We start from the raw sequence: 27,891 nt of genomic DNA, 5'->3' as shown, positions 1-27,891 counted from the left end.
CAAAAGAACGACATTACCCAGAATGCATCTGGCTCTGCCCACAAGCTGGCTCTCCGTCTGGGAGTGTTTCCCATTTAAACAAACACCGTCCTTCCGAAGATGGCGGAGAGTTTGTAGAGATGCAAAAGAAACTGTTTCTTCAATGAAAACGTCGAAGACGGTGAGTTTCTTCGAAATATTTTTTTCATCATTCAGTGAGCGACTTTGGAACCCTGTTGCTATCGTGTGTTCGACTGCGTAAATGTGTCACCGAGGCAGTTGGTGTAGCCCCTTTTCCGAAGCAGACGATGGTCCCTAAGCTGTCGCGATACAACCTTTGCATTCTCACTTATTTGCCTTTATTTGCCAACTGAATTCCGCGTTGAATACAATCATTTGATACATTCGCTTTCAATAAAATGCGCGTATCCGTTTCCGTGTGTTTGCACGCGCGTTCCATGTATAGAAACTTTAGCAAATATAAGATGTCTTGTTCGCCGGGTGCAATACGATCGCCAATACTCACCGTCGCTTTATGTGCGGGACATACTTGTGTTCGGTTATTGTTTATCTCTGACACCGCTTGACATTTTACACAACACAACGGGATGGCTTCGGGGGCAGTATTTTTAGCCAGCCAGCCAGCTTGACTTGCCGTCAAGTCGAACTGGAGAAATGTGTCTAGTCACACAGCTTTTTATAACACATCAGTTGTGTTGTGATGTGTTATAAACCGACTGGCTGTATTGTTTATTGAAAACTAGCTCCGCATCACTCCACATAACGCCTATTGTACTCTTGTCGCAGTTTTACGATTATCATCACTAATATACATACATAAATTGCAACCAGTCAAGTAAAAAATACACATACCTGTGTATAAGTTGTAACTGTTTTATTATTCATTCACCTCTTGTCCTCAGAGCTGACAAGCTTACTTGAACTGGCTCGGTCACCTCAGCTGGATTCCAAATCATCTGTTATTTATCATATGCTGTGCTTTGGATGTATGCGTGATTGTAATAGTAGGCATAGTGACGTTTCACGTTGGTCTGAACCGCTGCTAAATCACATGGAGAAGGACATTTTGTTGTGTGTGCGAGAGCAAGATGCCGGGCAGATGCAGACAGATGGGTCTTGCAGTGCAGTCTTGAGGGTGCCAAAATATTGTTTGTTCCATATTATTTGTGCCAATATCTTATTTGTTCCTGATGTACAGTAAATCACTTGCATTGAAGAACACTGATATCAATGACACTCACATACGTGTAGTGTGATGTGCATCATTTCACCTTTGAATTTCGTTTAGGAGGGAAGTACACATGCATTTTACCAGTTGTTTTGAAAATAGAGATTTTTGATTCGGTAGTGGGCACGTGTTGCTTCAGTTTTAAATATGGCACTAGTGGAATTTAAGGCACAATACTGTTGTTTCCAACGCTACACAAGCAGCCCTCCTCCAAGTTCACTCAGGAGCAACATTGACCCTAGTTTTGCATCTCTGCTTATGTTGCTGTCGGAATGTGCATTCACACGGGACGCCAAATGAATTTTATGTGGGTTTTTGTGTCAAAACTTTCATCATTACACTTTTGCACTCTTTACTAGCAGCCGTCTTTGCCCATTCCTGCCCAATTTGCATATGCCTACCTGGGATCAAATAACTTTTAATCCACTGCTGTAAGAGTCCAATTTTGCCTGTCAGCACTAAATTTGCTCCTCTCTTCAGAAATGTTCCCGCTTATGTAAGTCAATGCAGAAAGTCTGCATATAGCGGTGATATATCAATAATGCAGGAATTTAAAATGTGTCTAGCTGGGAAATAAGGAACAATGTTCCAGAGCTTAGATGCACGGTTCGTTTTGTAGCTGATGGAATGTCATTACTCATGCCCACATATGTGGTATTTTTGAAAGTGGCAAAACGATCACTGTGGGAATCTGTCCTATTGACTGCTTCTGCTCATATTCGTGGTAAATGGAGCCCCCTGTCCCCCATTCTCTGTCCTTTTATCTAGCACTTTCTTTCTCCCTCACACAGGGTGTCAGGCTGTGTTAACAATGAATCAATCTTTGGGGGCATTCTTTGACTGCAGATGGGGTGAAGAAGTGACTGGGATGCATGGCTTTGGCTCTTTGTCTGTCAGCCCCTGTGCTCTCAATAATTCATTAACTTATCACTTTTTCTCGTGAGACCCAGAAAAGTCTGTCTACAGTGGCGACTTCTTTGGTTACGTAATAGCTCACATGTCGCCGTTGATTTGTATGGTTTAATATTAAAGGTTTCCCGTTCATATTATACAGCGGGCACATGGGAGTGGATTTAAGCTAACACGTTTAACTTGACAACATGCATTTGTTGTTGTTGGTAGTTTTGGGATTTGAGCAATAATTAATTTCTCACATGGTTGTGCATATTGATTCCTCTTCCCCCATCGAGTACGTTCTGTGCACTGCTGTAAGGTAAAATGTAAGAAAAAAATGGTACATATGTGCTGAGTTCTTTAATCATTTACATGCTGTGATGAAAAATGTTCAGTTAAATTATGAAAATGGCGAATATTATGATCGATTAATGCTTTTAATGAAGAATACGTACTAAAGTAGAATCATCAGAAAAGTCGCCTTTGCAAGACTAAGTTTCCAAGTTTGACTGGTATCAGCAAGAGGTAATTAAAAGGAGGGGAGAGCCTGCCAATTTAGTGTGGCAGGTCTATTTTTGATAGCCGTCACCAATTTGTCTTTGTCAAACTGCATTTTCTTTCTCTGATGTTTGAATAGATAGAATTCCTTCAGCGTTCCTCAGCAGAGACCGAAAGACCGGGACTGAGATAACAACGATGACGTTACGTTTCATTTCATGCAACTGACAGTTTGTCATGCGGCATGTGTTCATTTTCAGGTTTAAGATTGTAGAAGACGATGCCGTTCTCTATGTAGGTAAGAGTGCTTTTCGCTTAATTTTACATGGACCTTAAAAAAGACAACAAATACAGTTGCGCGCACATGTTAATCGGCTCACTGGTGTAGTTTATTCTCAATTTTGACACTTCTCTCTCAGTTGACATGCACCGGGTGTAGGCCAAACTTGGTGTGCCTTTGTCTACTCAATTCGCTGTTGATTTTTCAATCAGAAAGATGTGGGATGCTACTGCTAGTTGCTAAACTGGTAAAATTGACAACTTCATAGCTCTGTACAGCTTGTACATGAGATATCCTTTTATTTTTACAAATGGCTTGTGGTGTTACAGGAAGTTGATAAAGACTGGAAAAAAAGTCCTGTGTTGTGCCAATACAACCTTTTTTTTTTCTTTAAGAAAAAAAATCTGTCTACTTTTTTTACTCAAACGAATAGAAAAATAGTAGTTTTGATTACTACCCCTTTTGATACGATACAGGTATCATGTGGTAGTTTCATGTTTGTTTTTAAACAGATCTTGTACTTGTACTCCTTCCATCTATGAAATATTGAGTTATTAACGGAACCTGAATTTATTTCATTGCCTGTCCAAATGTGGTCCGTGTGCTCCTATCCTGACTCCATTTTCTTTACTTGAGAATAAAAAGGTTTTAGGGTCTCTGGTGAGTCCTTCGCAGAGACTAGGGAATGCCCCCGCACTCCGGCTAGTGTGTGTGACGCGTATGTATGCGATACTTTGAAGAAGTATACTTGGAAGTATACTTCTAGCAAGTGAGAGTCAAATGCGGTATGATTTATGTGTTTACATGCGTTCTCAATTAATCTAATGATATTTTTTTTCCTACTGCATGTAAACACACCATTGTCCCCCACTAGTGATTTCACTTTGGAAAAACTGAAACACTGTCGGCCTTTATTCCCTGCTGGTGCCTGCCCCCTTTTCATTTTGCGTCTTTGTTTTCACTTCACTGACAAGTCACAACCCCTTGGTTTTCTTCTGCTGCTGATTACAACAATCGGGTCCTCGTTTCTTACTTTTGCTCAACAATCTAAGATAAGAATGCCTTTATTGATCCCACAGTGGGGAAATTTTCAATTTTCATCTGGGCTACTGTATTAAAAAAAAAAGACTGTTTTGTTGTTTATGTTGGTTCTGTATTAATAGGAATATACTCATTACAGTGATAGCCAGTTACGCACCCCCCCCCCTCCCGCACCCATGTTCAGCAGACTTGACCTTAAATTACCACAGTGTAGATGACCTGGAGTCACAGTAGTCGTGACAACAGCGAGCTGAAAGGAAAGCCTGATTGTATCCCCTAATTGAAATATGACTCCCTGCACTTTTTGTCAGGCGCAAGCACTGTGGAGTTCAGAATTAGCCCAGCTGTATCTTCTGCCTGAATTCTTTTAAATTGCATTGCTGTGTGTTAATGGAAAGCGTGAATCGCTTTATGTTTGCAATTAACGTACAGTACTTTTTTAAAATTCTTTTTTTTTTTTTTTTTTTTTTTAAATGATAGCTATTTGTGTTTTCCAAACTTTGCTTTCTACTAGCGCTCTTGAAAATCCTCAACAGGTAGGTTTGCCTCCTCTGCGTTCGCCCTCCTCAGCTAAATATAGAAAACTCTGCCTAACAAGACAGGCGTGTTTCCACTGCTGAAATATTTACTGTGACTTCGCCCAAACAAGTGAGAGTACGAAGAGAGCGCCTCATACCAGATTGTTATTCACAACTCCGAGGAAGCCAGACAGCCGACTCTCCGAGTTGAGTCAAGTGAAGTGGTGCAGTTTGCACGCGGGCTTTTTTTTTTTGTTTTGTCCCCCCCCCCCCAAAGTCACATCTCATTCAGCCCCTCGATCCCCTCATCTTCAACTCTGTGGTAATACCCAAGTGTCAGGCAAGCCGGGCCATATGTGAGCCACGCACACTTCTCAAAGCCAAACGGGCAGCCTGAAGCAATCATTGCACCCAATTCCAGTTTATAACCAGCAAGGATTTGGAACAGTAAACTCTCTGTAGTCTTCTCTGATTGGATGAAGGCAAGAGTTTATTGGCAGAGGGGGTGCCAAGAGCTTTGTCCCCCTCCTCTCCTTGCCCTTCCTCTTTAACTTCAACTCTCCCTTTAACTCCCCCCCCCCCCCCCCCCCAAGCTAAAGAATGCTCATAAAATGAGTTCACCTGAACAAGCCAGTGGGGGGAGGGGTATCCCCGGCCCAGTTTTGTTACTATTGTAAAAGGCTGGCAAGACCTTGTTTGTGTTTTGTTTATGAGAAAATGCTTTGGGGGAAGAGACAGAAAGGGCGACAAGTTTGGTTTGTGTCATAACTGCTACCAGATGCTCTCTTTCTGCCTCCTTTGGCAGCTTTAAGTGAAGAGAGAGAGAGAGAGCCGAGTGAAGAAGGGGGGAGAAAAAGTCAGGAAAAATAAGAATGTCATTTGGAGATGAACTTTTCAACCGTTGCGTTGACTTTCTCGTCTCGTATCTGGCGATACTCTTGTTTCGATTCAATGGCTACGCCGCCAACCACGGGACTTGCGTGCGTGCATGTGTTTCACAGCATAGCCAGCTTTGCAGGATTCAGCGCGCATGGAAAACGCTTCCGTTTCCGGCTGTATGTGGAGCCTTACGGTCATTAGCAAGGTTATTGTCATGTAAACAAGGCCCTGAATTTACAGCACCGTGTTGTGTGGTCAGCTTAAGTCTCTCAAAGCTCATCTTCACTGTCCTCATTTACCCGCTGTCCATCTCCAGTGTTGCAGTGTTGGTGAGACGTGATTCAATTTGATGACATTTCGCTGGAAGATTTACAATACAGAGCCACGCCGCATTTTTAGTTTCCACAAGTGCAATTTTGACTTGATTGCCACCTTCAGTTCAAAGGAGAGTAGAGTCACAAGCGATCCCAGTCCATAGTTAAGGGCTGTAGACATACTGCAGCGTGTTGACACTGGTAAGGCATTTGCCATGTGATGAGTGTCTCTCTTTTTTTTTTTTTTTTTTTTTTTTTTTATTTCTTTTTTTTTCCCGGCAACCACTGACTCTTAAAGGGGAAGTAAACTCAAAAAGCTTCTTGACAATAACATGTTCTATCCACCTCCACTAACCAAAACACAGCATTCTGATTGATATTGTGTTTCTGGAATTGGAGTTAAGCAGTAAAATCCACCCGTTTTTGTCCATCTCATCGGGCGGCCATTTTGCCACTCGCTGTTGACTGAGAACGACATCACATTTGTTCAGGGTTCAGGTATTGACCAATCACAGCTCAGCTTTAGAAAACAGGTGAGGCATGGTCCCTTACCTGAGCTCTGATCAACTGTGATGTCATTTTCAGTCAAGAGCAAGTGAGACGGCTAAAAAACGGTGGATTTTGCTGCTAAACTCATATTCTTCAAAGGCAATAGTGATCAGAATGCCGTGTTTAGACTAGTGAAGGCACATAGAACATATTATTGCAAAGATTTTTTTCTGGGGTTGACTAGCCCTCTAAACACCACGCAGTTTAAAGCTATTTCGTGACTATGTCATTCACATCCACTTGTATTGAATTTAGCGTTGCTTTTTGTAGTCATGCAAGCTTTCAAAGAGGGAAGTCAAAGTCCACATCTGCCAAACTGCACCAATTGATTTGGCCGGTTTTTGTCTGTCCCCGCAGTGGCGGCAGTGAAAGATGGAACCATTTTGCTTTCTGCTGTCTGTCCCTCTGTCAGTGTCTGAAAGGGTGTGGCCCACAAAAGTGAATGCTGACATTATCAGGCTGATCCCCAAAAAGTAAAACCCCTGCCCCGATCGAACATTCAATTGACGGCAACCTGATCGATGCGTGTCGTTTTGTTTCTCAGTGAACACCATTAAAGGCAGTTTGATTCATAAGCTGACAATTCCTGTTGCTGTGCGTTTTCCATTGCATGCTCACGAGCAGTTGAAGGACTTGATAGGCAGCAGATTGGAAAGAGTTGTGTCACCATGTCAAAAACAAAAGCAGCATTATCAGCAGCAGAGGGTGTGTCTATGTGCGCCTTTCTCTTTCCCAGTAATCTCGCTGCCCTTTTTAACTTGTTCTTTCTTTGAACATCGCGGCTGGACAGAAAGGAGAGGGAGCAAAAGGAAGACTCCCCCCCTCCAGATTCCAGAAGTTGACTTTCATTGTACAATCGGATAAATTGGCCAGTCTTTTTCTGCAGTATGCCTTGTCGATTTTTTTTAATGTATTTATTTTTTTTAGAAATCCTTCACTCCCGCCCTCGGTCGAGCCATGACAACTGGCCTGTTCAAGGAAAGCACAAGCAGCAGTGAGAGGAGAATCGGGAGACGGGGCTGGGGTGTAGTTGTCAAACTGGCGTCAGACCATCTTTTGAGCAAAATTCTTTGTAGGGGTCAGAGTTCACGCACCACACTGTTGCGCCGTGATTGGCTGAGGAAAGGTGAAACGAAAACCACAGTAAACTTTTGACCCCGGCGCAGGAGCGCTGCAGGAACGCCCAGCCTCAGCTCTGGCATGGTGGAACAGAGCCCGCTCTCTTCCTGTGTTTACTCCACCAATCCAACAGGAACGTGGGGGGAGGGGTCCAGAGCGAGCGCAGTGTGGGTGGGGAGAAAATGCACCGGGAGAGAATCAGTGCTGCGGCGCAGCACTAAAAATGACGATGTCAAATATGGACAGGCGCGCGATTCTCAATGCCAGCGACTCCTTTTCGGGCTGAACGTTGTTTTGAAAATTGTCAAAAACCGTATCTAATATTCATAACGGATGACGCGTCTTCACTCGAAATGATCTGGGCCAACGTGAGATTATTTCCGTTGCAGATGCAGAAGAGGTGTGTGGGTAGCATGAAGGCCCGTCAAACCCTGGCGCTCTGGCCGTGCTGATAAAAGGAGACATAGCTGCTGATTGATGAACGCGTTCCCGCGATATTAGCCTGCTCATTGTTTGTGTGTTTCTTTTCCTCTCAAAGACCTTCCGTGTTCTCATTGGTAGCTCCTCACTACGAAACCAGTAACAGTGCAGCAGCATTTTAAGCTCTGTGCTTGAATCACAGTCCACGTGGGTCCTGTCCTGTTTTCTTTCTTTTCTTTGTCGGCATTAATGATGGATAGTTGCGTGAGACACACACACTCGCACGCACACGCACGCAGTTGAATCTGCCATCTCTTTGTTTCCACCTTCATTTATTTCCCCAGTTTTGTTTTTTCGACGCGTTGCATTTTGTGTGAGAGAATTGGAAGATCCTCACCCTGCTTGCCAGAGGTGTGTGTGTGTTTATTTGCTGGCAGAGGGCGTTTTTTTTGTTTGCTTGTAAAAAACAAGACGAAACGAAAGCAGTTTTCTTCTGCTTTGACATATTCCCTCTCCCTTGCTGCTCTCTTCTGTGGACTTCATGCGCGCTCCCACAGTAAAGCATCAACACAACCAGAACAAATAGCTGCTCTTTCTAAATGTCAATGCCAATGTCAGCTGCGCGGGAATTGAGCCACCGCACCGTAGTTTATACTCTTTTATACCACATTCAGTTTCTTGGCACTTTCTGCCAACCAGCCGCACGCAGACGCGGCTGAACAAACAACACCGAACAATCGAGTTGCCTCACGCAGTGCGCGTGCTTTGGCAACTTTGTTTTAATCACTTGCCGGCCGTCTGAAACCAGTTTGGCTGCAAATCCAAATGTTGAATCGAGGCGTGTGGTGCTTCAAAACGTCATTTAACCGTAATGGCACACTCTAAAAACAGTTGGGTTAAAAAAAAAAACAACACAATTTTGGGTCAAAAATGGACCGATACACAAATTGGGTCAATTTGACCCTCTTTCTTGCATTGTTTTGTCCAAAACAGCCCATTTTTTGGGAGGTTAGTTTTATACAAAACTACCATTTTTTGGGGGGTTGTTTTCCGCAAAAATAAACAAGAAAGTTGGGTCAAATTGACCCAAGTTGTGGATCGGTCCATTTTTGACCCCAAATTGTGTTATTTTTAACGGCAAATCAGTTTGCCGATTTTATTGCCAGTTAGTCACGCGTGCGAGGGTCAGGTTGCCCGACTGTAATTTGTTTGCGATTGCTCCGTCGCAGAAAGAACCCGCAAACTCCAAAAACAAAAGTCGAACTTCGAAACTCTCTGCTGTGAGGCACGCTTGCTTAGCTGCGCTGCACTGTGGTGCCAGTCTGCAATAAATTGGGTGTGATTTTGTCAGCTTGTAGTTGTGTGTTCATGTGCGTGCGGCCTACTTTGTTTTGGGTGTGTCCGTGTTTATTGTTGGCCCGCAAGTCATTGTCTCGAAGAGCTCAAGTTTCAGGCTTTCATTTCTGCTGAGCAGGAATGTCCTCCTCACTATTCTGGTACTGACTGCGTGACACTGCTGCCGTTCTGAACTCTGCAGCAGTAACACAGCCAACGCAAATTCAAAGTATAGAAAATAAAAAGACACAATGAGATCAACTCGTACATACCTGGTTGCATCCCTGCAGTCTTCATGCTGCACAACTTGAACAATCTATTGTCCATATTCTTGAAAATGGATTTAAACCAAAGAACAAAGAATAGTTGTGGATTTAAAAAAAAAAAAAAAAAAAAAAAATCCAGAAATTCAGAAGTAAAATGAAGGCAGAATACTTGCAAAATATATTTTATCCTGACAAACAAGTAATACAAGTTGGTTGCGCCGACAAAGAAAAAAAGCGCGGTAGAAGAATGCTTTGCTCTGTTCTGGCAAGAGCTGGAGAATAAACTATTCAGAAATTCTTTCAGCACGACTTTCAACCACGCAGCTAATACTTTCCAAACAATGCGTTTAAAAGGCAAAAAGGTTTATTATCTCCTTCATAAACATAACAGGATACAGCAAAGGGTGAAATTGTGTCCATTATCTCCATTACAACAAATTATAAATGAATGTACGTGTATTTTCTTTTTTTTAAACAATTTTACAGACAAGCAATTGCAATTCTAAGTATTCAAATTGTACATGTGGGAAAAAACCCCATGAGTGTTGGTAATTAATCTTACAAACAACACTACACCATAATAGAAGTTGGAAACGGTTTTTTTTTTTAATAGCAAACTTTATCGACAACAACAATTTACAGCAACAATACAAAATACAAGTGTAAGCAGTCTTCATATAGCAAAATACATGAAAACAAAGAATGGGGAAGAAGAGATCACGTCGCTTACAAGAGCTCTTGCTCGTCCAGCACGTTTTTCCGTGCGCACGCCACGTGGAGGGGCGTGGTTGCCATGCAAACCTCACGAGTGCGGTAAGCCAGCAATATATCAGTAGCGCAAGTGGGAGGAGCTACCGGGAGGAATCGCGTGCACCTTTTTCAAGCTCATTATCTTGAGCGAAACTCAGACAACAATCCTGCGGTAGGCATGCATTCAACAATGAATATGACGTACTCGGGCATGTGTTAAAGCAGTGTCATGGTATTAACCAGTGCAATAGCAAGTACAACCTTAATATTGTATTCAAAGCAGAAGTCAACCCAAGCATTTTTTGAAGACTACGTTCTATGCAGGCCCACTAGTTGAAACGAGGCAATTAATATGAAGTAGGAGTTTAGCAGTAAAACTCCACACGTTTTAAGCCATCTCTTGGGGCGGCCATTTTGTCACATCTGTCGACTGAAAATGACATCACACACCCCGAGGGCTCGGATAACGACCAATCATAGCTCAGCTTTAGAAAACAGGTGATCCGTGATTGGGCGTTGTCCGAGCCCTGACGGTCTGTGATGTCATTTTCAGTCGACAAAATGGCCGTTGCCTGAGATAGCTTAAAAACGGGTAGATTTTGCTGCTTAACTCATATTTCATATTTATCATATTGCTTTGTTTCAACAAGAATATAAGACATTCTTGACAAAAATATGTTTGGGTTGACTTCCTCTTTAACGGAAAGTGACTGATAACTTAAAATAGGTAAGGTGAATAAAAGGGACGTTCATAGTTACTGCCCTCAGTTCAATCTCTTTGGCATGCCCTTACACAGCCCTTGTAACATGCATATATCTCATTTTTAGTGCCCTGTTACCACATCCATTTTTTATATGTTGTACGTCATCTGCATTGACGTTATATGAAAATGTGACAAAGGGCATGAATTTCAAGGTCTAGACTCGAGCAGGCGTCCTCTATATATGGTGCCCACCAGGTAGCTTCCAAGGACCGCACAAATAGCCCAAGGCCTGTCATAAAAATAGCTCACCAGTGAGTGGGACATTGTGATTTGCTAGGGATGTCGTAGTAGTGATCATTTGAAAATGTAATCACATACAGAGATTGAGAGCAATTCAAATCTATCTGCTTCCTACCCTGTTAAATCATTTTTTGACATTCATTGTGGGGAAATCATTAACATAAGCAGTGTCTTCTCATATCATTAAATGTTAATAATAACAAATAATGAAAGGTAGTTGGTGCAAGTGTGCTCTTTTAGACGTGTGTATCAAACTGGTAGCCATTCACTTTCATCAGTAGCCATAAAGTAGGTCTCAGTTTCCAAAAGGTTTGGTGGCTCGTGGTCTCGAGATAATAAAGTTGAAAGGTTTGATTGATTTTTTTTTTTTTTTTTTTTTTTTTTTTTTTTTGGGCAATAAAATTCCGAATGACTTTGTTTTTACATTTGAGAGAAAGAGAGCACTTTTCTGTCCTTCCCCCTGTTCAATTATTTAGCTGTGGCATGAGCTCAGCAACAGCTCGAGCCTCTCGGTGCAGGAACGAATTGCTCTGTTCTCAAGCAACACACTACCCTGCGTACTCGTGGTTTGGCGCTCGTGGACTCACCCATTCGGGCTGGTGGGAGGAGGAGGGGGGGGGGGGGGGGGGGGTTTGAGCCACCCCCTGTTTTCCAAGGAGAACGCTGAAGGCTTATCAACATTTTGTGGAGAATTTTTTTGTGTTAATTAAAAAAGCATTTCAATGGGCGTCAGTTGTACGCGGCTTTTTGTCGGCCGGCCCGGTCCCTAAATAGCGGGAGTCCACTGTGGTTAAATGAATTGTGCCCATGTTTATTGTGAAGACAATGTAACAAGTATAAAGGTTTGTTGTTTTTCATGGCTTCTAAATTCATTGTGTGGGTACAGTATTCTGATAAATTACAACGGTACAAGATACATAATTGGGTTACTAAACTAGTCCTCAAAGTATTTTATATGAACTCAATGATATTTTATGTATTGTGCAAATCATTTTCCTACAATGGGAGGAATTTGCTTTTGTCATGTTTATCTTCACTATGTGGACTGGCACTTTTTATAGTGGTAATATTATGTATACTCCTGTATGCGGTTAGGAGTTAAAGTGCTTTCTTGACGATACAAACCAACTGCTAAGGTACACTGCAATTAGGAATTATTTGCTCATTAATTCAGGCTTTTGCAAAAATAATATGAGTGAAGAGCCGAGTTGTCACGAATTTATGCTTACTCAACTTTTTGGGGTCAAAACATGAGTAGAAACCAAAGGGACTCGAAAGAACTGGCCTGATAGAGGCAGTATGTAAATTGGGTGGATGAAATGGCAACGGGCACACTTCCAGGAAAGGGAAGTGATGACGCAGTGGAACAAGCTGAGCAATGAAGCAAACAGGATGCAACTTACTGTGGCTTTCTAGCTAAATGTTGAAAATCCTTTATCCTGAAGAATTTCCGTCACACTAAACATATACGGACATACAATGTTACATTTGACATTTGGTTTACTTTCTCAGGCGACGACAGCACATTGAAGTTGCCCAGGGAACGCGGATGGCGCTTAAGTGGGGATTTTACACACCAAGGTGAGCATATGTATGTGTTAAAAAATTAAAAAAAATCAGAGACTCCCAACAAAATGCTAATTTAGTGGCAGACCAAATGCAACTTGCCACTAAGGAAATTTCACAGCTGATTCATCTTAGTTGGCAGACTGGTACAGTTGATTGGTTACACTGCCGCTTGCTTCCGTGGCTGCCTTTTTTTTTTTTTTTTTTCTTTAAGAAAACAGCATTTTGATGTACAAACATGCTCCAACTTGTTTTCCTGCAACCAGAATAATAAAAAAAAAAAAAAGCACACTCAGGCTCTGCTGTTTGTTTCAGAGTGTGATGCTGTCTATGTGTTGATGTCATCTTTCTCCACTGCTGTAGAGGTGAGCCCCAGGACAGAAACCAGGAAGGAAGGAAGCAAGAAAGAAGGGAGTTCAGCCCAAGGCAGCTTGTCATAGTTGAGCAAAGCAAGAGAATTTGCTCTTGGCTGATCAAAGTTAGCCGGACAAAGCAGATTTCAAGTATGGAGTGTGGCTGTGGCAGTCGCACTGGCATTACTTGCGTGAATTGGTGGTAGAGGCGCTCGTGGCGGCGGCGGGTGACCTAGCTTGCATGTCCTAGCCTGCAACCGCGGAGCTGGAGTTGCATAATTGCTCTCATCCGTTCTACACTTTTCAACTCTGGAATGAGCTCACTCCTTTGTGCTGAAAGACTGCTTGTTCCTGTGCATTTACACCCGTGCGGACTCTACGCCGAGGATAGTATGGTCGCACAGCAGAGCACTGCGAGTTTGTATTTGTCGGCGGGAATGGGAAGGAGGAGTGACCTTACAGACCGGCTAACAAGGTTTCCTGCAATGTGAACTGAGGAGGTCAAAAGTGTAGAGTCACCAGTTCGTTAGTTGCATCTCGGCTAGCCCAAGATTCATCTGGTATGGGACAAAGTATCCTTCCTTTTAGATCAAATGTGGCTTTTTTTTTCCCTCTCCCCTGTTATATAGTGCAAATGTGACTGTGTGATCCTTGACCTGCCGTAAAGTGAAAAATGCCCAGACATGACTGCGGTTTTGCTTTGGTGCAATATAAATGTAACTGGATTGAACTGAATTCTATATTCAGGCAGGGAGAGAAGGGGAGGGGTTGTCTAAGGATGGCATGCAGAGAAAGATCAGCTAAAATCTTCTCGAGGAATGAACGGATGGAGCCTAGCGGAGAAATTCAAATAAACAGAATGCATCAAAGGCATATTTATTTGCCGGTCCCTGAAATGCGCCGCGTAGCCTTGCCGAGGACCAAGTCTCGGCTACACAACATTGAGAAATGTGTGCTTTTTTTTTCTTTTTCTTTTTTTTTTCTTTTTTTCTTTGCTCATGTGGTCCGCACAGTTCCACAGGGAGGCAGGCTGCCGAATATATGCATTGCTGCTCCTAGCATTCATCTCTCTTACACACTGTGCTGCGGCATGCCTGAGCGTGTACGTGTACTCGAAAGGGTTTGTAGAGCACCATCTCTATGTGTGTTGCTGCCGCTGCCGCTGCCGCTGCTGCCGGCAGAGTGGAGTGGTACCATTCTAGCGGGCAAGCTGGCTGAACGCAGGATGACCCATCTCCCCCGAGGCTTCAAATCACCACATCATCATCAGTCGCTCCTCACACTGGAACAGATGAGATTTCATTCCCATCAAGAACCAAGGCTGCTTTACTAACTGGATAGTCTTCCCTCATAAATCAGGAGGAATCGGCTCTTCCCATGGAAGTCATTTCATTTATAACCTCAGTTGCTTAGGGAGTTTGTTGTTTTTTTTTTTGTTTTTGTACCTCCACTTGACACCAGGCTTTCAAGGTTTGCCTGAGGTTTCACATGTTTTACTGACATCAGAGGACGCTTATCCTTTAATCAGATTGTATAAGTGCACGTAAAAACACACTCCCGGCTCATTCGGCGTTTGATTGATTGGACCCTTTGCTTGCGAGTGGACACGTGTAAGATGTGGCTGTAAATTTCCAGGTGCTGATATGCTCTGACGATGAGTGGCATCGGAGACAACTCGTTGGAGCCGCTGTGCTCGGACCGCAAACGTAAACTATCCACCTGCGACGCGCCAGGCATCGGGTGAGTGAAAGAGCAATTTAACGTACGAACACACTGCTGGCTCCCGCTTTTGGCATTACCGCATGTTCGTGGCGCCTCGCAACTATCGGAACAGTTGACCGCGCAACGCCGGCGGGGCGGCGAGGTTGTCTTGGCAACGCGTCTAATCCCGTTGGCGCCCCGGCAGGTGTGACAAGCGTCGACGGGAGCAGGAGACCAAGTACATCGAGGAGCTGGCTGAGCTCATCTCCGCTAACCTCTCCAACATTGATAGCTTCAACGTGAAGCCTGACAAATGTGCCATCCTCAAGGAGACCGTGCGGCAGATCAGACAAATCAAAGAGCAAGGTTGGAGCCGAGCGCACGCTGCTGCACCTACATGTGACCAACACGCCCCGGGAGCACAATATGCAATTTGTATCGGGCGTGTTTGTGTTTGGAGAACTGAAAGTGAAGCTGGCTTGGCAAGATCGAATAGCCTTCTGCAGAGCAGATGATGCTGGTGATGAAGTGGTGCTTTTGGTTCATGGCCAGGCCTCAGATCGACAGCCAGTTTGGCTGTGTCATCGAGGGTAAACCAACACCGGTAATTGAGACCGATGCTCGGTGGTCGTGGCTCAAGGCTGTCAGAGGCACTCTTGATCTGTTTTGCCAAACCCCGCTTCACATTGGAGAATAGTGATAGGCTGAAATCCCTCGTAGTCATTTTCAGGAGGATTTCTTGCAACATCGACTTGATCGGGAATATTCTCTCCGTCTGCATTTGCTCGATTGAGATGTTATCTGAGGGCTGGGGATGGAAGGGCAAGAGATTGAGTCTGAGGGTCATCACCCAGCTAGGGAGCTGAAGGCAGACAAAATGGAAGGGGGGCTTTTTTTTTTTTCCTTTTTTTTTAATGTCTTTGGTTCAACGCATCTTTTCCTCCGCCTCCACATCCACAGTTGGCCCCTCAGATAGGTGACATTCATCTCGGCAATCTCACGCAAGTGATAAAGTGCAAAAGGATATTTATTCCAAGGTTACTCTATTTTCTTACTTGGCACCTAACCCCAGAGATAGTCCCACTATATTGAGGGCTGTCTAACAAAGTCTCAGACACATGCTGAATTTAAAAATAGAAAGGTATGTTAAGCATGCACGCGTGACTTGTGCTGCCACCTGCTGATGCCTCAAAGATATTGCATTGTATTGTTGTGAAGAAATCAAATTGTAGCTTTACAACGATAAATGGAATGGCAACTTTAATCGGCTTTAAATGCAACATATACATTTATATACTTGTCTTTTTTTTTTTGCTTTTAAAAAACACCTCACACACTATAAATTAGTATTTTTGTTTATAGTCCAATGTCTCCTCCTCAGGTAAAAACTCTTGCAGTGCTGATGACGTCCAGAAAGCGGATGTGTCCTCTACTGGTCAAGGGGTCATTGACAAAGACCACCTGGGACCGCTGCTTTTACAGGTCAGTTTCTCACCCGGCCCAAAAATCCAATGCGTCCTCCTGGCCTCTTTGCTGCCATCGCTTGCACTTGGCAAGTCAACTCAAGTCAAGTTTACGCGTTCCTAATTCTCCACTTTTTGTCCTTTGCAGGCTCTAGATGGCTTTCTTTTTGTAGTGAACCGAGAGGGGAGCATCGTATTTGTGTCAGACAACGTGACACAATACCTTCAGTACAAACAGGAGGAGCTCATCAACACCAGCGTGTACAACATCATTCATGATGACGACAGGGAGGCCTTCCACAAGAATTTACCCAAATCCGCTGGTGAGACATGAATCATACACACAGATGATGAAGTAAAACACATGATGGATGTCGGAACACAAAATGTTATCGTCATCACTCAAGTAGTCCTTTTTATGGCCTCTCGTAGTTCCAAACGGGGCGTCGTGGGCGGGAGAGGCACCCAGGCAGAAGAGCCACACGTTCAACTGTCGCATGCTGGTGAACTTGGTCCATGGTCAAAGTCATGGCTTGTCAGAAGACAGGCCCGGTGGACAGCGCTATGAGACCATGCAATGTTTTGCTCTCACTCAGCCCCGGGCCATGATGGAGGAAGGCGAAGGTATCCATCCCAAATGTCCTTTCCCCCTGCAAAATACACATTTAAAAAAAAAAAAAAAAAGCCATTTGGCTTGATCTGAAATGAAGAATCCATGAAAAGTAGTATCAAAATAAAAGTACAGCATATAATATTATATTGTGTCTTTATTCAGATCTCCAGTCATGTATGATCTGCGTGGCCCGACGCATCACGGCACTAGAGAGGACAGAGCGGTTCAGCACACGCCACGAGCTGTCAGGTAAGGTTGCTTTTCTTTTCCCCCGGTGTACAAATGCGAAATGGCGTATGGAAAATAGAGTGGCTTCACTAGTATAATTTCACTGTGCCAATATGAGGTTTGAAATCCGTTTATGAAGTATACTTTCAGACCAACGCCACTTACTGTATGTACTAAGCTTAGTTATTCTTTGTTGGCATTTCATGCATTCCAGTCACCACCTCTCTATGCCACCCTAATTTCGTGTCCTGCGATTCTAGGTAAACTCATTGAAATTGAGCAGCATAGCACCCTTCACACCACAATGCGTCCTGGTTGGGAGGACCTGGTGAGGCGCTGCATCCAGATGTTTCTCAGCCGAAGCGATGGGCAGCCGTGGTCTTACAAACGCCACTATCAAGATGGTTTGTATTTCGAAACTTGCCCAAATTCAAAGTACCCTGGAACCTTTTAGGCTAGGTTCACACCGCAGGCAAATGCGACCCCTATCGGATTTTTTTTGCCCATATGTGACCTGTATCTGATTTTTTTATGACAGTCTGAACGGCTCAATTCGGATTTTTTTCAAATGCGACCTGGGTCGCTTTCATATGTGGTCCTAGATCGCCAATGCGTTCGCGGTCTGAACGGCCAGGTCGCATATATCCGACATTGACGTCATCCGGAGCCCAAAATGTGCTCCGCGCAGGCAGAGGGAAACTGCTGGCAGCAAGGGGATCGAATCTGCAAAGTTGTTTTGAGTAACACTATTGACTTTATATTTTACTTTAATTTACTAACATGAAGTATAAAGTGGAAATTTATTGCGATCGTAGTACTGTAATTCAGCCACGGCTCAGATCGATTCATTTTTTTACGCACGGCTATGACATGACGTCATCGTTAGTGATGTCTCCATGAAATGAGATATCAAAGTGTCGTCTCGTGATTTTCCCCAAATACTGCATTTCTACCTCCTACCTAATCACTCTACTGTATAAATGCCCCGACGCGCTGGACCCTATTTACTTCCGCCAACACAACGTCGGGAGTGACGTCGTCTCTCCTTATGCGGGCCACTTTGACGTGTTCATACAGCAGACAAGACCGAGGTCGCATTTATAATGTGATATGAAAGCTTACACAAAAAACTCTGATTTTTTTTCCAAAAATCCGAATTGAGCATTAAGACCTGCGGTGTGAACCTAGCCTTAGTGTCTCACCCATGCCCCTTTGTGTCCCATACATGTTAGCAAGCATAACATTTAGAATGTGCTCATATTTGCCAGACCACTTTCTTTGAACGGGGTCAGGGTTCACCCCCGTGTCTTCATTTGTGTACCACTGCGTCCGGTAATTTCCGTAAGCATTTGTTCCTTGCTCCATTTCCCGACAGCTTTCCACAACGGCCACGCGGAGACACCGCTCTACCGATTCTCCCTCGCTGACGGCACCCCCGTCACAGCCCAGACCCGCAGTGACCTGTGCAGGAATCCCAGCACCAACGAGCCACACTCATTTCTCTCCACACACTTGCTCCAAAGGTGAAAATGACATTTTCATCCAGTTGGGATGAGATTTGGGTTCAACTGCACGATTTTCTCACCGCGTCGTTCATTTCGTCTTTCAGAGAGCAGAATAGCTATCATGGAAACCAAGTAGGAGGCATTCGGCCTCAAGGCATGGCTGTGAACAACCCCAACCAACAGATGAACATGGTGTCGGCCGGGGGCATGAACATGGCCTACGGCATGGCCGACCAGAGGAACTTGGCCCAAAGAGGGGCGCCTCCTTACACCGGGGGCAACCGCATGAATCAAATGAACCCCATGCATCAAATGAACCCCATGCATCAAATGAACAACATGGCTCCGATCAATTCCATGAACACGATGAACCAAATGGGGCAGATGACTCCGATGGGCCACCACAGCATGCATCAGCAGCAGCATCAGCAGCAACAGCATCAACAGATGGCCCACTTCCACGGGGGTGGACCTGGAGGTGGAGGATATGGGAGGGGAATGACCAGCCCCCCGCAGGCCAGTCCGGGTCTGAATGGTCCCCCACACAATGTCATGGGTTCACCCCGAGTCAGAGGAAGTCCCAAGATGGGCGCCAGCCCCTTTTCTCCCGGAGGTACGACCCGTCGCTCACCTCTTACTCTTTGGGCTTAATCCCAAAATGGAATCACAATCTGCAACTCTCACACCTGTTTTACCGAACTCACATGCTATCTTTGCGCTGTCATTCCTAGGTTTGAATTCTCCCATGAGCTCCGGACACCCTGGTAACTCGGGAGGCGGGACCACCACTTTCTCCAGCAGCTCCTTGAATGCTCTGCAAGCCATCAGTGAGGGTGTGGGCAACCCATTGCCCTCCCCCCTCACTTCCCCGAGCGCACACAAGCCCGACAGCTCACCGAGCATCAATTCCACCAACCAGGTTACAGGTGGACCCTGCAAATCCAGCCTCCCGCCCCACTGCGACTCAAAAAGCCCGGGGAGCTCGCTGGGGGCGACGGGGGAGCAGCACCCCCGCACCCCCTCAAGCGAGTGCACTTCGGACAAACCAGACAGTCAAGCGAGCAGAGAGGCAGGACCGAACATGGGCGAATCGAATCGCCGGGTGCCCGACAAAAGCCACAAGAAGCTTTTGCAGCTGCTCACGTCCCCAACGGATGAGCTGGCGCCCGCTAAACACCCTCCGAGCTCTGGGCCCGGTTCCGCAGCAGACGTCAAAGACGCAACGAGTGGCGTTACCAGCCCTTCCTCCTCAAGCGGCGTGTCTTCCTCGACAGGCGGAGGTCACGGCGCGGTGTCCTCTTCGGGCAACGCGGGGCATTTCGCAAGTCAGTCACTTCAGGAGAAGCACAAGATTCTCCACAAGCTCCTGAAAAACGGGAACACTCCGGATGAGGTGGCCCGCATCACGGCAGAAGCCACCGGCAAGAGTAGCTCGGAGTCCGGCACATCTGAGGCAGTAGCCGCAGCGTCCGGAGGCGTGCGCGCGTCCGAATCCAAGCCGGAGCAGCACAGTCCTAAGAAGGAGATGTCCCATGCGCTACTTCACTACCTCCTTAATAAGGACGACTCGAAAGAGGGCGTTGACATTAAGCCAAAGCTGGAGGAGCTGGAGGGGAGGGGAGCCCTGGGGTCAGGGGTCACAAGCTCTGAGACCCACTCGATGGATGGCAAGGTCAAGCTTGAGCCATCCGATGAGGTAATGCAGTAGCTGCACTGAAAACGGCAATCTCACTTTTAGCCTATCGCGCAATAAACCTTTTTTTGTTCCCATTCGCCCTGTCACTGATTCAGGTGGAGACCCTGGAGACCATCCTTGGGACAAGGAATGTTTCTGGTTTCTTCCCCGAGCCTGATTCCAGGTCCGGAAAAGAAGTCGGGAACAAACAGGGAATTATGCCTGACGGTATAATCGGTAAGACAAATATTGTTTTTCTATTTCGACCAATTCAATGCGGTCATTGGACTCAACGGTTTTCTTGCTTGTTTCAGAGGGAGATCGAGCGGCTGTAACTCCGGGCCAGCGAGGCGCCTGTCAAAGAGCGTTGTCCGTGGACGCCAAGCCGATGGGCGGAGACGTGCCGGCGGGAGTCGGCTTGGCCGGAAGAAGGAACGTCCTCTGTCCCACACTCATCAAACAAGAGAACATGGATGCTCCCATCCGACCTGGGGGGGTTCCTAATGGCTTCCCCGGAGGCACCGCAGTGTGTCCGCCAAGAGGCCATCCAACAAGTAAATGAAAAAAAAATCCCATTTATGAGCATTCCTAAAGCAGCTGGCATTTCATGAAGGACTTGCTTTAAACACGGGAAAAAGATGTGGATTTTGGCGACAGAATCTCGCTGCAACTATTCCGCGTAGCCTCCTGGCGCCCAAGTTTCACAAAAACTTGCCTCTTGTCGTTCAGGAGGCATGGTCAGAGGGACGGGAATGCCTCAACGCCCTCCGATGGCAGGACCCGGGGAATGGGTGATGCAAAGATCAAACGCCGGCCCGATGAGCGGACCGGCTCACCCAGGCATGGGTCGCTCTGGTCCAATGGGAGGACCCATGATCAACCGCTCCAACAGTGTCCCCGCAAACACGAGGTCAATCCTGCAGCAGCAACTGATGGAGATGGGTATGTCTGGCAAAGTACTGGCAGTATACATACACTGGTGGAGTAAAAATACGGAGAAACCAAAGCAACCGCGTTGAATTAATCCATTTGGTTGAGTTATCTCCAGAGTCAGTACTCAACTGTCCCCGTTGTAGGTACCAATGAAGGCAGCATGAGTATGAGCCCATTTGGCGGGCACGGGCCGCCACCTCGGTCCCCTTCCTGGCCAGACTCTGCCATGGGGCTTGAAAGATCGCAGAATAGCACAAACCGGTAAACGGACGTCTTTCTCGGTTGCTCCTGATCACTGATTTGCAGACAGACTTTGTCCTAACTTTTGTCACATGCAGTGATAATGGGATTGACTCCACTTCGTCTTTTGTGATAGGGAACAGTTCGGCAACCCGCTGGAGGAGCTTCTCGGCCCCCTGGCTAGCAGCGAGGGGCCGAGTGATGAGCGGGCACTTCTGGATCAGCTGGACTCTCTGCTAAACACCGCCGACGTCATCGCATTGCAGGAAATAGACCGAGCCCTGGGCATCCCTGAAATAGTAGGCCAGGTACGGGGTACTGTTGAGGATTATTTGCAAAGTTTGTCATGAAAAATGGTTATTTATTGGCACCCGCTGATCATTTGTGATGCAACGCTGGTTTCCGTACGGTATTATGTCGAGGCTTCAGATTTGGGCACCATATATTACTTAATGAAACCTGCTTCACTCCACATTCACGTTAAGATCAAATACCCAATCCAGTATGTCATGTGTCTCTTCTTTACCTCAGAACCACGGACCCGAGGGTCATCCTCAGGGCCAGGATCAGGGACCGTCTCAATCTGCCCCATCAGAGCCTTTCACAGGGCCTGACTCAACCATTGGCTTGGAGCAAAAGCCCATGTTTGGCCAAGGGTATCCCGGCCCACCGGGACCGGCCTCTATGGGCATGCAGCCCGGTTACGGCGGCAACGCCATACCAAGCCAATCTCCAGCAGGATTCAACCCCATGATGAATCAAATGGGCCAGGCCGCAAACTTCCCGGGAATGGGAGGTATGGCAGGTCTGGGCAACCCCCGTGCGAACATTATGAGACCTCGCATGATGACTGCCACCAAGCCTCTTCGACTGCAGCTGCAGCAGAGGCTTCAAGGGCAACAGGTGATCGCACTTGCACCTTGAAATCTTAATTGGAAAATGGTCATGTAATATAGAGCTCAGTCAAAGAGTTTCGACATGCATGTTACGCAATAGAGAAACCTCAAAAGGGATTTTGGTAATGAGCAATGCTATGAATTTAAGGGCAGCTGTGGCATAAACCGTACGTAGGGTGGTAGTCTAGTAAATTTTTAAAGCACTATCAAAAGTACTCAATCTCCGCAATGACATCTGTTTTTAAATGACCCCCTATGGCAGTTTATGAACCAAGCTCGGCAAGGCATGAAGATGGAAAGTGCTCCTGGAGGGAATCCCGCCATGCGCCCTGGCATGCGCCCTGGCATGCAACCCGGCATGCAGCCGGGTATGCGACCTGGGATGCAGCCCGGGATGCAGCCTGGCATGAGTGGTCAGGTATGCCATCAACTGTCCGGCACTTTTAACGGCTTACGGCCATTTTGCGCCTTTTGCTAAAGTTACTACACAAGTCACCGTTGATGTAAAGTCGGACGGCGTTTTTGCTTTTTGTGTAGCCTGGTTTCCTGAACGCTCAAATGATGGCCCAGCGCAGCAGGGAAGTGATGACCATGCAGATGAGGAGGCAGCGGATGATGATGCTGATGCAGCAGCAGCAGCAACAGCAGCAGCAGCAGCAAATGCAGGCGGCGCAGGGAGCTGCGGCAGGATTCAGCCCTCCTCCAAATGTCACTGCACCCGGAGGAATGGACGGTGGCATGGGAGGAGCCGGCATGAACCAGCCAGGACAGCAGGGATTCAACTATGGAGGTAACTATGGTGAGTCAATTGAGACAAAAGCTGTTTGTGAGTTGGGAAAAGGGCAACAGGTTGGGTCATCGCCATGCTACTAGTAGAGATTTTTAGGAGGTGAGGTTTTGGCCAGAGAAACAGGCTTTTCCTCCAATTGGATTGTTTATCCAGGTTTTTTTGGGTTTTTTTTACCCTTTGTGGTAGAAATCACATTTCTGATTTTAGGCCAAAAAAGTACTAATTATATACTAGAATGTCAACATGAATTTCAAAATTCCAAATTTTGTCCTAATCTCAAATATCAGTTCAACAGGATCGAACACATCTGTCATTTGTTATCTAGTCAGCTGTCGAGTTTATGTAGGATCAAATCATTCCCTGAGTTCGCATGCGACGAATTTTTCGCGTAACAGCCCGTTTTTACTCGTTTTCTCTGCCATGTTCATGTTCGGAGTTGTCAAGCTGACTGCCTTGCTGCACATGCAGGTATGAACCAACAGGGGGAGCAGTCGTTCATGGCTCCAAATAGCAGCCCACCCCAAAACATGATGGCGGGGAGGATGGGAGGTCCTGCTCAGAACAACATGATGTCAGGAATGCAAGGAAATCCACAGGGAGGCTCCATGTATCCGTCGGGAGACATGAAGGGCTGGCCGCAGGGTGGAATGCCGCGCAAAAGGTATGTGGTGCCAACATAAGGACACTGGACTAGAGTAAAAGTCATTCTGGGCCAAAGGAGCGTGGCAATGTCTTCATTAAAGTAGAGACATCAGAGCCTCACTGATCATGTCATGGGTGAAGAAAGTCAGAATGGTGGTTATGACGCCATTTAAATTAGCCCCACTCTTGAGTTGAGAAAAAGACACTCTTTTGGAAATAGAAGATTCACTTTTTTAGGAAGATTAAAGCTGAACTTGATTGTTTTATTTTACACTTGATGGGTGGGCAAACACTCCAGGGAGTGGGCCCAACTATTTGTCTACAAACTATTAAAGAATACTTCTTGTAAAATATGTCAACTTTTTCATTCTTTTTTTGTCATAGTTCTCAAAGTGTGGCATATGTACCACTAGTACGTGGGCTCCCTCTAGTGGTTATGCGAAAGAATCACTGCCTAAACCGGAGCGGTTGTGTGTAGCTTTAAATTTCAAAACATTTGCAATTAATTTTTATTCTTAAACCTTTATTTAGGTCAAATCTGTGTATAAATTGTATGTGCAATACACTTGACTTGAATCAAAATTACAAATGTTGACATACGAGTTTCCAGCTCAAGGCCGGCAATATACTTTTTAAAAATAAAACCTTTTCCTTAGACCTACTATGCTACTGTGTGTAATGTTGGTCACAATGGTGGTTCTTGAAGAGCAAATCATTTTTTTAGGTGGTACTTGGCATAAAACAGTGTTTCCCAACCTTACTTGAACCCAAATAAATTGGGAGTGCCAAAAGTTTGAGTAGATCTATGACACATGACTTATTTCTTTCCTTGCATCTGTCGTGCAGCTCCTATCCCCAGCAACAGTTTCCGCAGCAGGGAAACCAGGCCCCGTTCGGGAACATGATGATGAACAACTCGATCGGCAGAAGCGGCGCGGTCGGTGGCGCCGGCTCGGCGCAAATGGGCCAAATGCCGGGCCAGATGCAGAATCAAATGCAGGGCCAGATGCCGGGACCAATGCAGGGCCAGATGGGCATGAACCCAATGGGAATGGGTCGGATGCCGATGGGACCCGATCAGGTACGCCACTTTTCCTCGCCAGGCATTCTGCCGATGTTTCACAACGCATCTAATCGCACACTTGGCGTCTGCCGTTTGTTTCTCTCCCTCTCTCTCGCTGCAGAAGTATTGCTGAGGACATGAGTAGAAACGAGGCGGGGGGAGGGGGAGGGGTTAGCGGGGCGGGGCTTGCCACGAAGCTCTGGGCCCCCGAGAACATGCAAACATTATTCTCCAGCATCAAGCATGACATCGACACAACACACTGCTCATCCGAGAGGAAGTTTGCCCTGAGGATGAATTTGTGCCAGGTTTTATCTCCAACTGGAGCCTTGCACCCTCATTTTAGTACGTGTGCGTGTGTGTGTGTGTGTGTGTGTGTGACTTGGAGGTATCAGGCAGTGTTGAGCAAGATGGGGAGCGACGGTACAACTGGCTCTGACTGCACTTTACTTGGAGGTTTCTGTATGGGAAAAAAAAAAAAGATTGATGCAATATTTCCTCATCTTTACAGCCTTACTAGAAATTTGATGCCTTCACAACAATGGGTTTCTTCTTCTTTTTTTTTTAAACAATTATTTCATGTTTTTTTTTTCTTTTTTTGTTTGTTTAATCGTCTGGATGCGCCTCATGCAAATGTCATTGGAAGCTATAAGCACAGTTTATTACAGTATGCAGATCGGAGCAATAATGTCGTCTGTAAGTGAGCATCTCAACCTCTGTTTCAAGCAAACAAACGGTACTGCAGTATTAGATGTCTCAAACATCATCTGTGAATATGAATTGTAAATATTCTACAAAATATATCAAACATGATTTTAAAGGCCTATTATTGCACAAAAGAATGAGACCGGCTTGTATTTTTTTGGTCCTGTAGGTCAAAACTGATTTGGTTGATTTTTTTTTTTTTTAACTTTTTTTTTTTTTTTCTTAACATCTTTCCAAATATTACAGCTTTGACGGGACTTTCCTGTATTTTTTTCCCCGTGCGAATGTGTGTATTTCATGTCTTAGCGAGGCACTTTTAATTGTGACAAGGATCTGATGAACTGAAGGCCTGAGCTTCCGCACTCACAAGTGTTATTGGAAAGTGGTGGAAGTCTTTTTGGACTGTCAGTCACGCGAAGCTATTTTGCGAGACGAGCTTTGTACGTGCGTCTCAGCGCAGTACAACGAGGACGTGAACAAACAAAGTCTGCAATTCACTACGACTCTAGTCCTCACATTGTTCTCCTTCCGGCTTCCTCCTTCTGCGGGTGTATTTTATTTTATTTTCATTTGGTTTTTTTTTTTGTTTTTTTTTGCTATTTGGTCATTTTCCTTTCTCTTACTCTGCTCAATCTACCTTTTCAACAAGCGCAATCCAAAGATATTTTTCCACATCTTTGTATAGTTTCTAAGGTTTCGGGTGTACATTTTTATGATATACATTATTTTATTCAGATGGTAAATGGGTACATATCATACATCCGTAAACGCATATGATGGTTATTATATTTTAGTCGTAAAAGGGGTTGAAGTTGTTCGGAGCTCTGCAGAAAGGTCTATGAAATTCCCCACTGCATAAAGTTTTTTTTTTTTTTTTTTTTAAAACGCAAATACAAAAAGATGACTTCAAGACATATCAGTGGCTCAACTACAACTTCATTCTGTGCCCAGATTTTGTTACTTGGGGGGGGGGAGAGCTTTGTAATGTTTGAATGAAGTGCAAAGCGACGCAAAAGATCATCAAGCTGTTTTCCTATCTTTGGGATATGAATAGCTGTCATTTTACAGGATGTATATTACAGACAGTGTTTTTCAGTTGTTGATATTGATGTAAATACAAATTTCTATTTAAACACTTTGATTGTGAACTTATGATTACCAGCGGGCACACCAGCTGGTATATTATGTTTACAAAATAAACAAATGAAACCAGTACGTCTCAAGTTATTGTGGAACAATGTTTGGTTCGGTTAGCACATCTGCCTCACAGGCAAGAGGTTGTGGGTTCGAAACAAATTAAGGACAAGCGGTCAAGAAAATGGACAGATGCAACATTTGCTTCAATATGTATTAATATGTATTTTCTTTGTTATTATTTGATATTGTCACATGTCCATCTTAATTGCTCTTCCTGCTACAGACCTCATTTCTGAAATGTTTCTTTTTTTAAGTAGTGCAAATACGAAACACTTGGATGTGACATATTGTCGAAACATTATTAAGGCCATGCACCATAACTATAGAAACTTTATGTAGTATACATCAGGGGGACTTCAGGCCCGGGGGCCATATACGGCCTGCTCCATTCTGTAATCTGGCCCACCAAGCAGTCCTGAAATATTTGTTGCGTTAACTAACTAAATACCATTTTAATCTCTTCTATAAATGACCTGGTCCATCTGTCTTGATTTAAATTTGTCATGTAATAAATTCCAGTCTAACTAATTAATTGCTTAATGTATTTATTGGAAATAAAACTGCCAAATTAAACATTTTTAAATACATTAAACAATGTTTTATTTCATTACGTAATTGTAATAATTAAAGCAATTATAAAAATAAAATTGATCCATTTATTCATTCATTGATAAATGTACCTTTGTGACCTGGCCCATCTGTCGTTTTTGCAGTTTTGCCAATAGGGGGCAATGTTGCTCTGTAACGCAGCCCAGTACACTGAACAAGGTTCTCCTGATGTATGACTGCAATCCCCAAAATGAGCGCCAGGATGTGCTACTTGCTTGCAAAAATCGCATCGTAGTTTGGGATTAAATCTCAACATTGCGGTCACCGTCGGCATTTCGCGAATACAATAGAAATCTACAGGAAAAATAGTGTATAACGTGCATTTTCCTGTTATGTGTGTGTTGGGTGGGGGGGCGTGCGTGCGTGCGTGCGTGCGTGTGTGGATAAAAATATGACGTGTTGTTGCAGATCTCAATCACGAGATTGTAGTGTGGGAATCTGCCAAAATAAGACTGCCCCAACCGTGTCTCTCTCTCTCTCTCTCTCTCTCTCTCTCTCTCTCTCTCTCTCTCTCTCTCTCTCTCTCTCTCTCTCTCTCTCTCTCTCTCTCTCTCTTTCTCTCTCTCTCTCTCGCTCTCTCTCTCTCTCTCTCCCCCCCCCTCCCTTCTGCGTGTTGG

The 27,891-nt window shown here is 45.0% G+C and overlaps 1 protein-coding gene across 5 annotated transcripts; it reads left to right on the top strand.

Moving 5' to 3' along the window:
* Positions 1-27: 27 nt before the first annotated feature.
* ncoa3 (nuclear receptor coactivator 3) lies at positions 28-26,680 on the top strand. 5 transcript variants are annotated; one of them, XM_086041935.1, is made up of 23 exons: positions 28-160; positions 12,608-12,676; positions 14,650-14,754; positions 14,921-15,081; positions 16,097-16,197; positions 16,327-16,501; positions 16,611-16,802; positions 16,954-17,040; positions 17,280-17,423; positions 18,395-18,542; positions 18,629-19,137; positions 19,256-20,220; positions 20,316-20,436; positions 20,514-20,753; positions 20,929-21,141; positions 21,276-21,393; positions 21,509-21,680; positions 21,904-22,275; positions 22,531-22,686; positions 22,806-23,058; positions 23,527-23,719; positions 24,547-24,781; positions 24,885-26,680. In XM_086041935.1, the coding sequence occupies exons 3-23, from the start codon at positions 14,669-14,671 to the stop codon at positions 24,894-24,896; spliced, it is 4,653 nt and encodes a 1,550-aa protein (XP_085898061.1). In that variant the 5' UTR covers positions 28-160; positions 12,608-12,676; positions 14,650-14,668; the 3' UTR covers positions 24,897-26,680. The 5 variants fall into 5 exon arrangements, with proteins under 5 accessions (XP_085898061.1, XP_085898057.1, XP_085898058.1 ...); XM_086041931.1 differs by having other exon boundaries at positions 22,806-23,067; XM_086041932.1 differs by lacking the exon at positions 28-160 and adding an exon at positions 2,840-2,918 and having other exon boundaries at positions 22,806-23,067.
* Positions 26,681-27,891: the final 1,211 nt, after the last annotated feature.

The sequence above is a fragment of the Filicampus tigris genome, chromosome 9 (genome assembly GCF_054856515.1).
Source record: "Filicampus tigris isolate MCC_2025a chromosome 9, RoL_Ftig_1.0, whole genome shotgun sequence".
Lineage (NCBI taxonomy): Eukaryota > Metazoa > Chordata > Actinopteri > Syngnathiformes > Syngnathidae > Filicampus > Filicampus tigris.
Note: the sequence above shows the minus strand (reverse complement) of the source record. Positions and strands in the feature narration are given on the sequence as shown.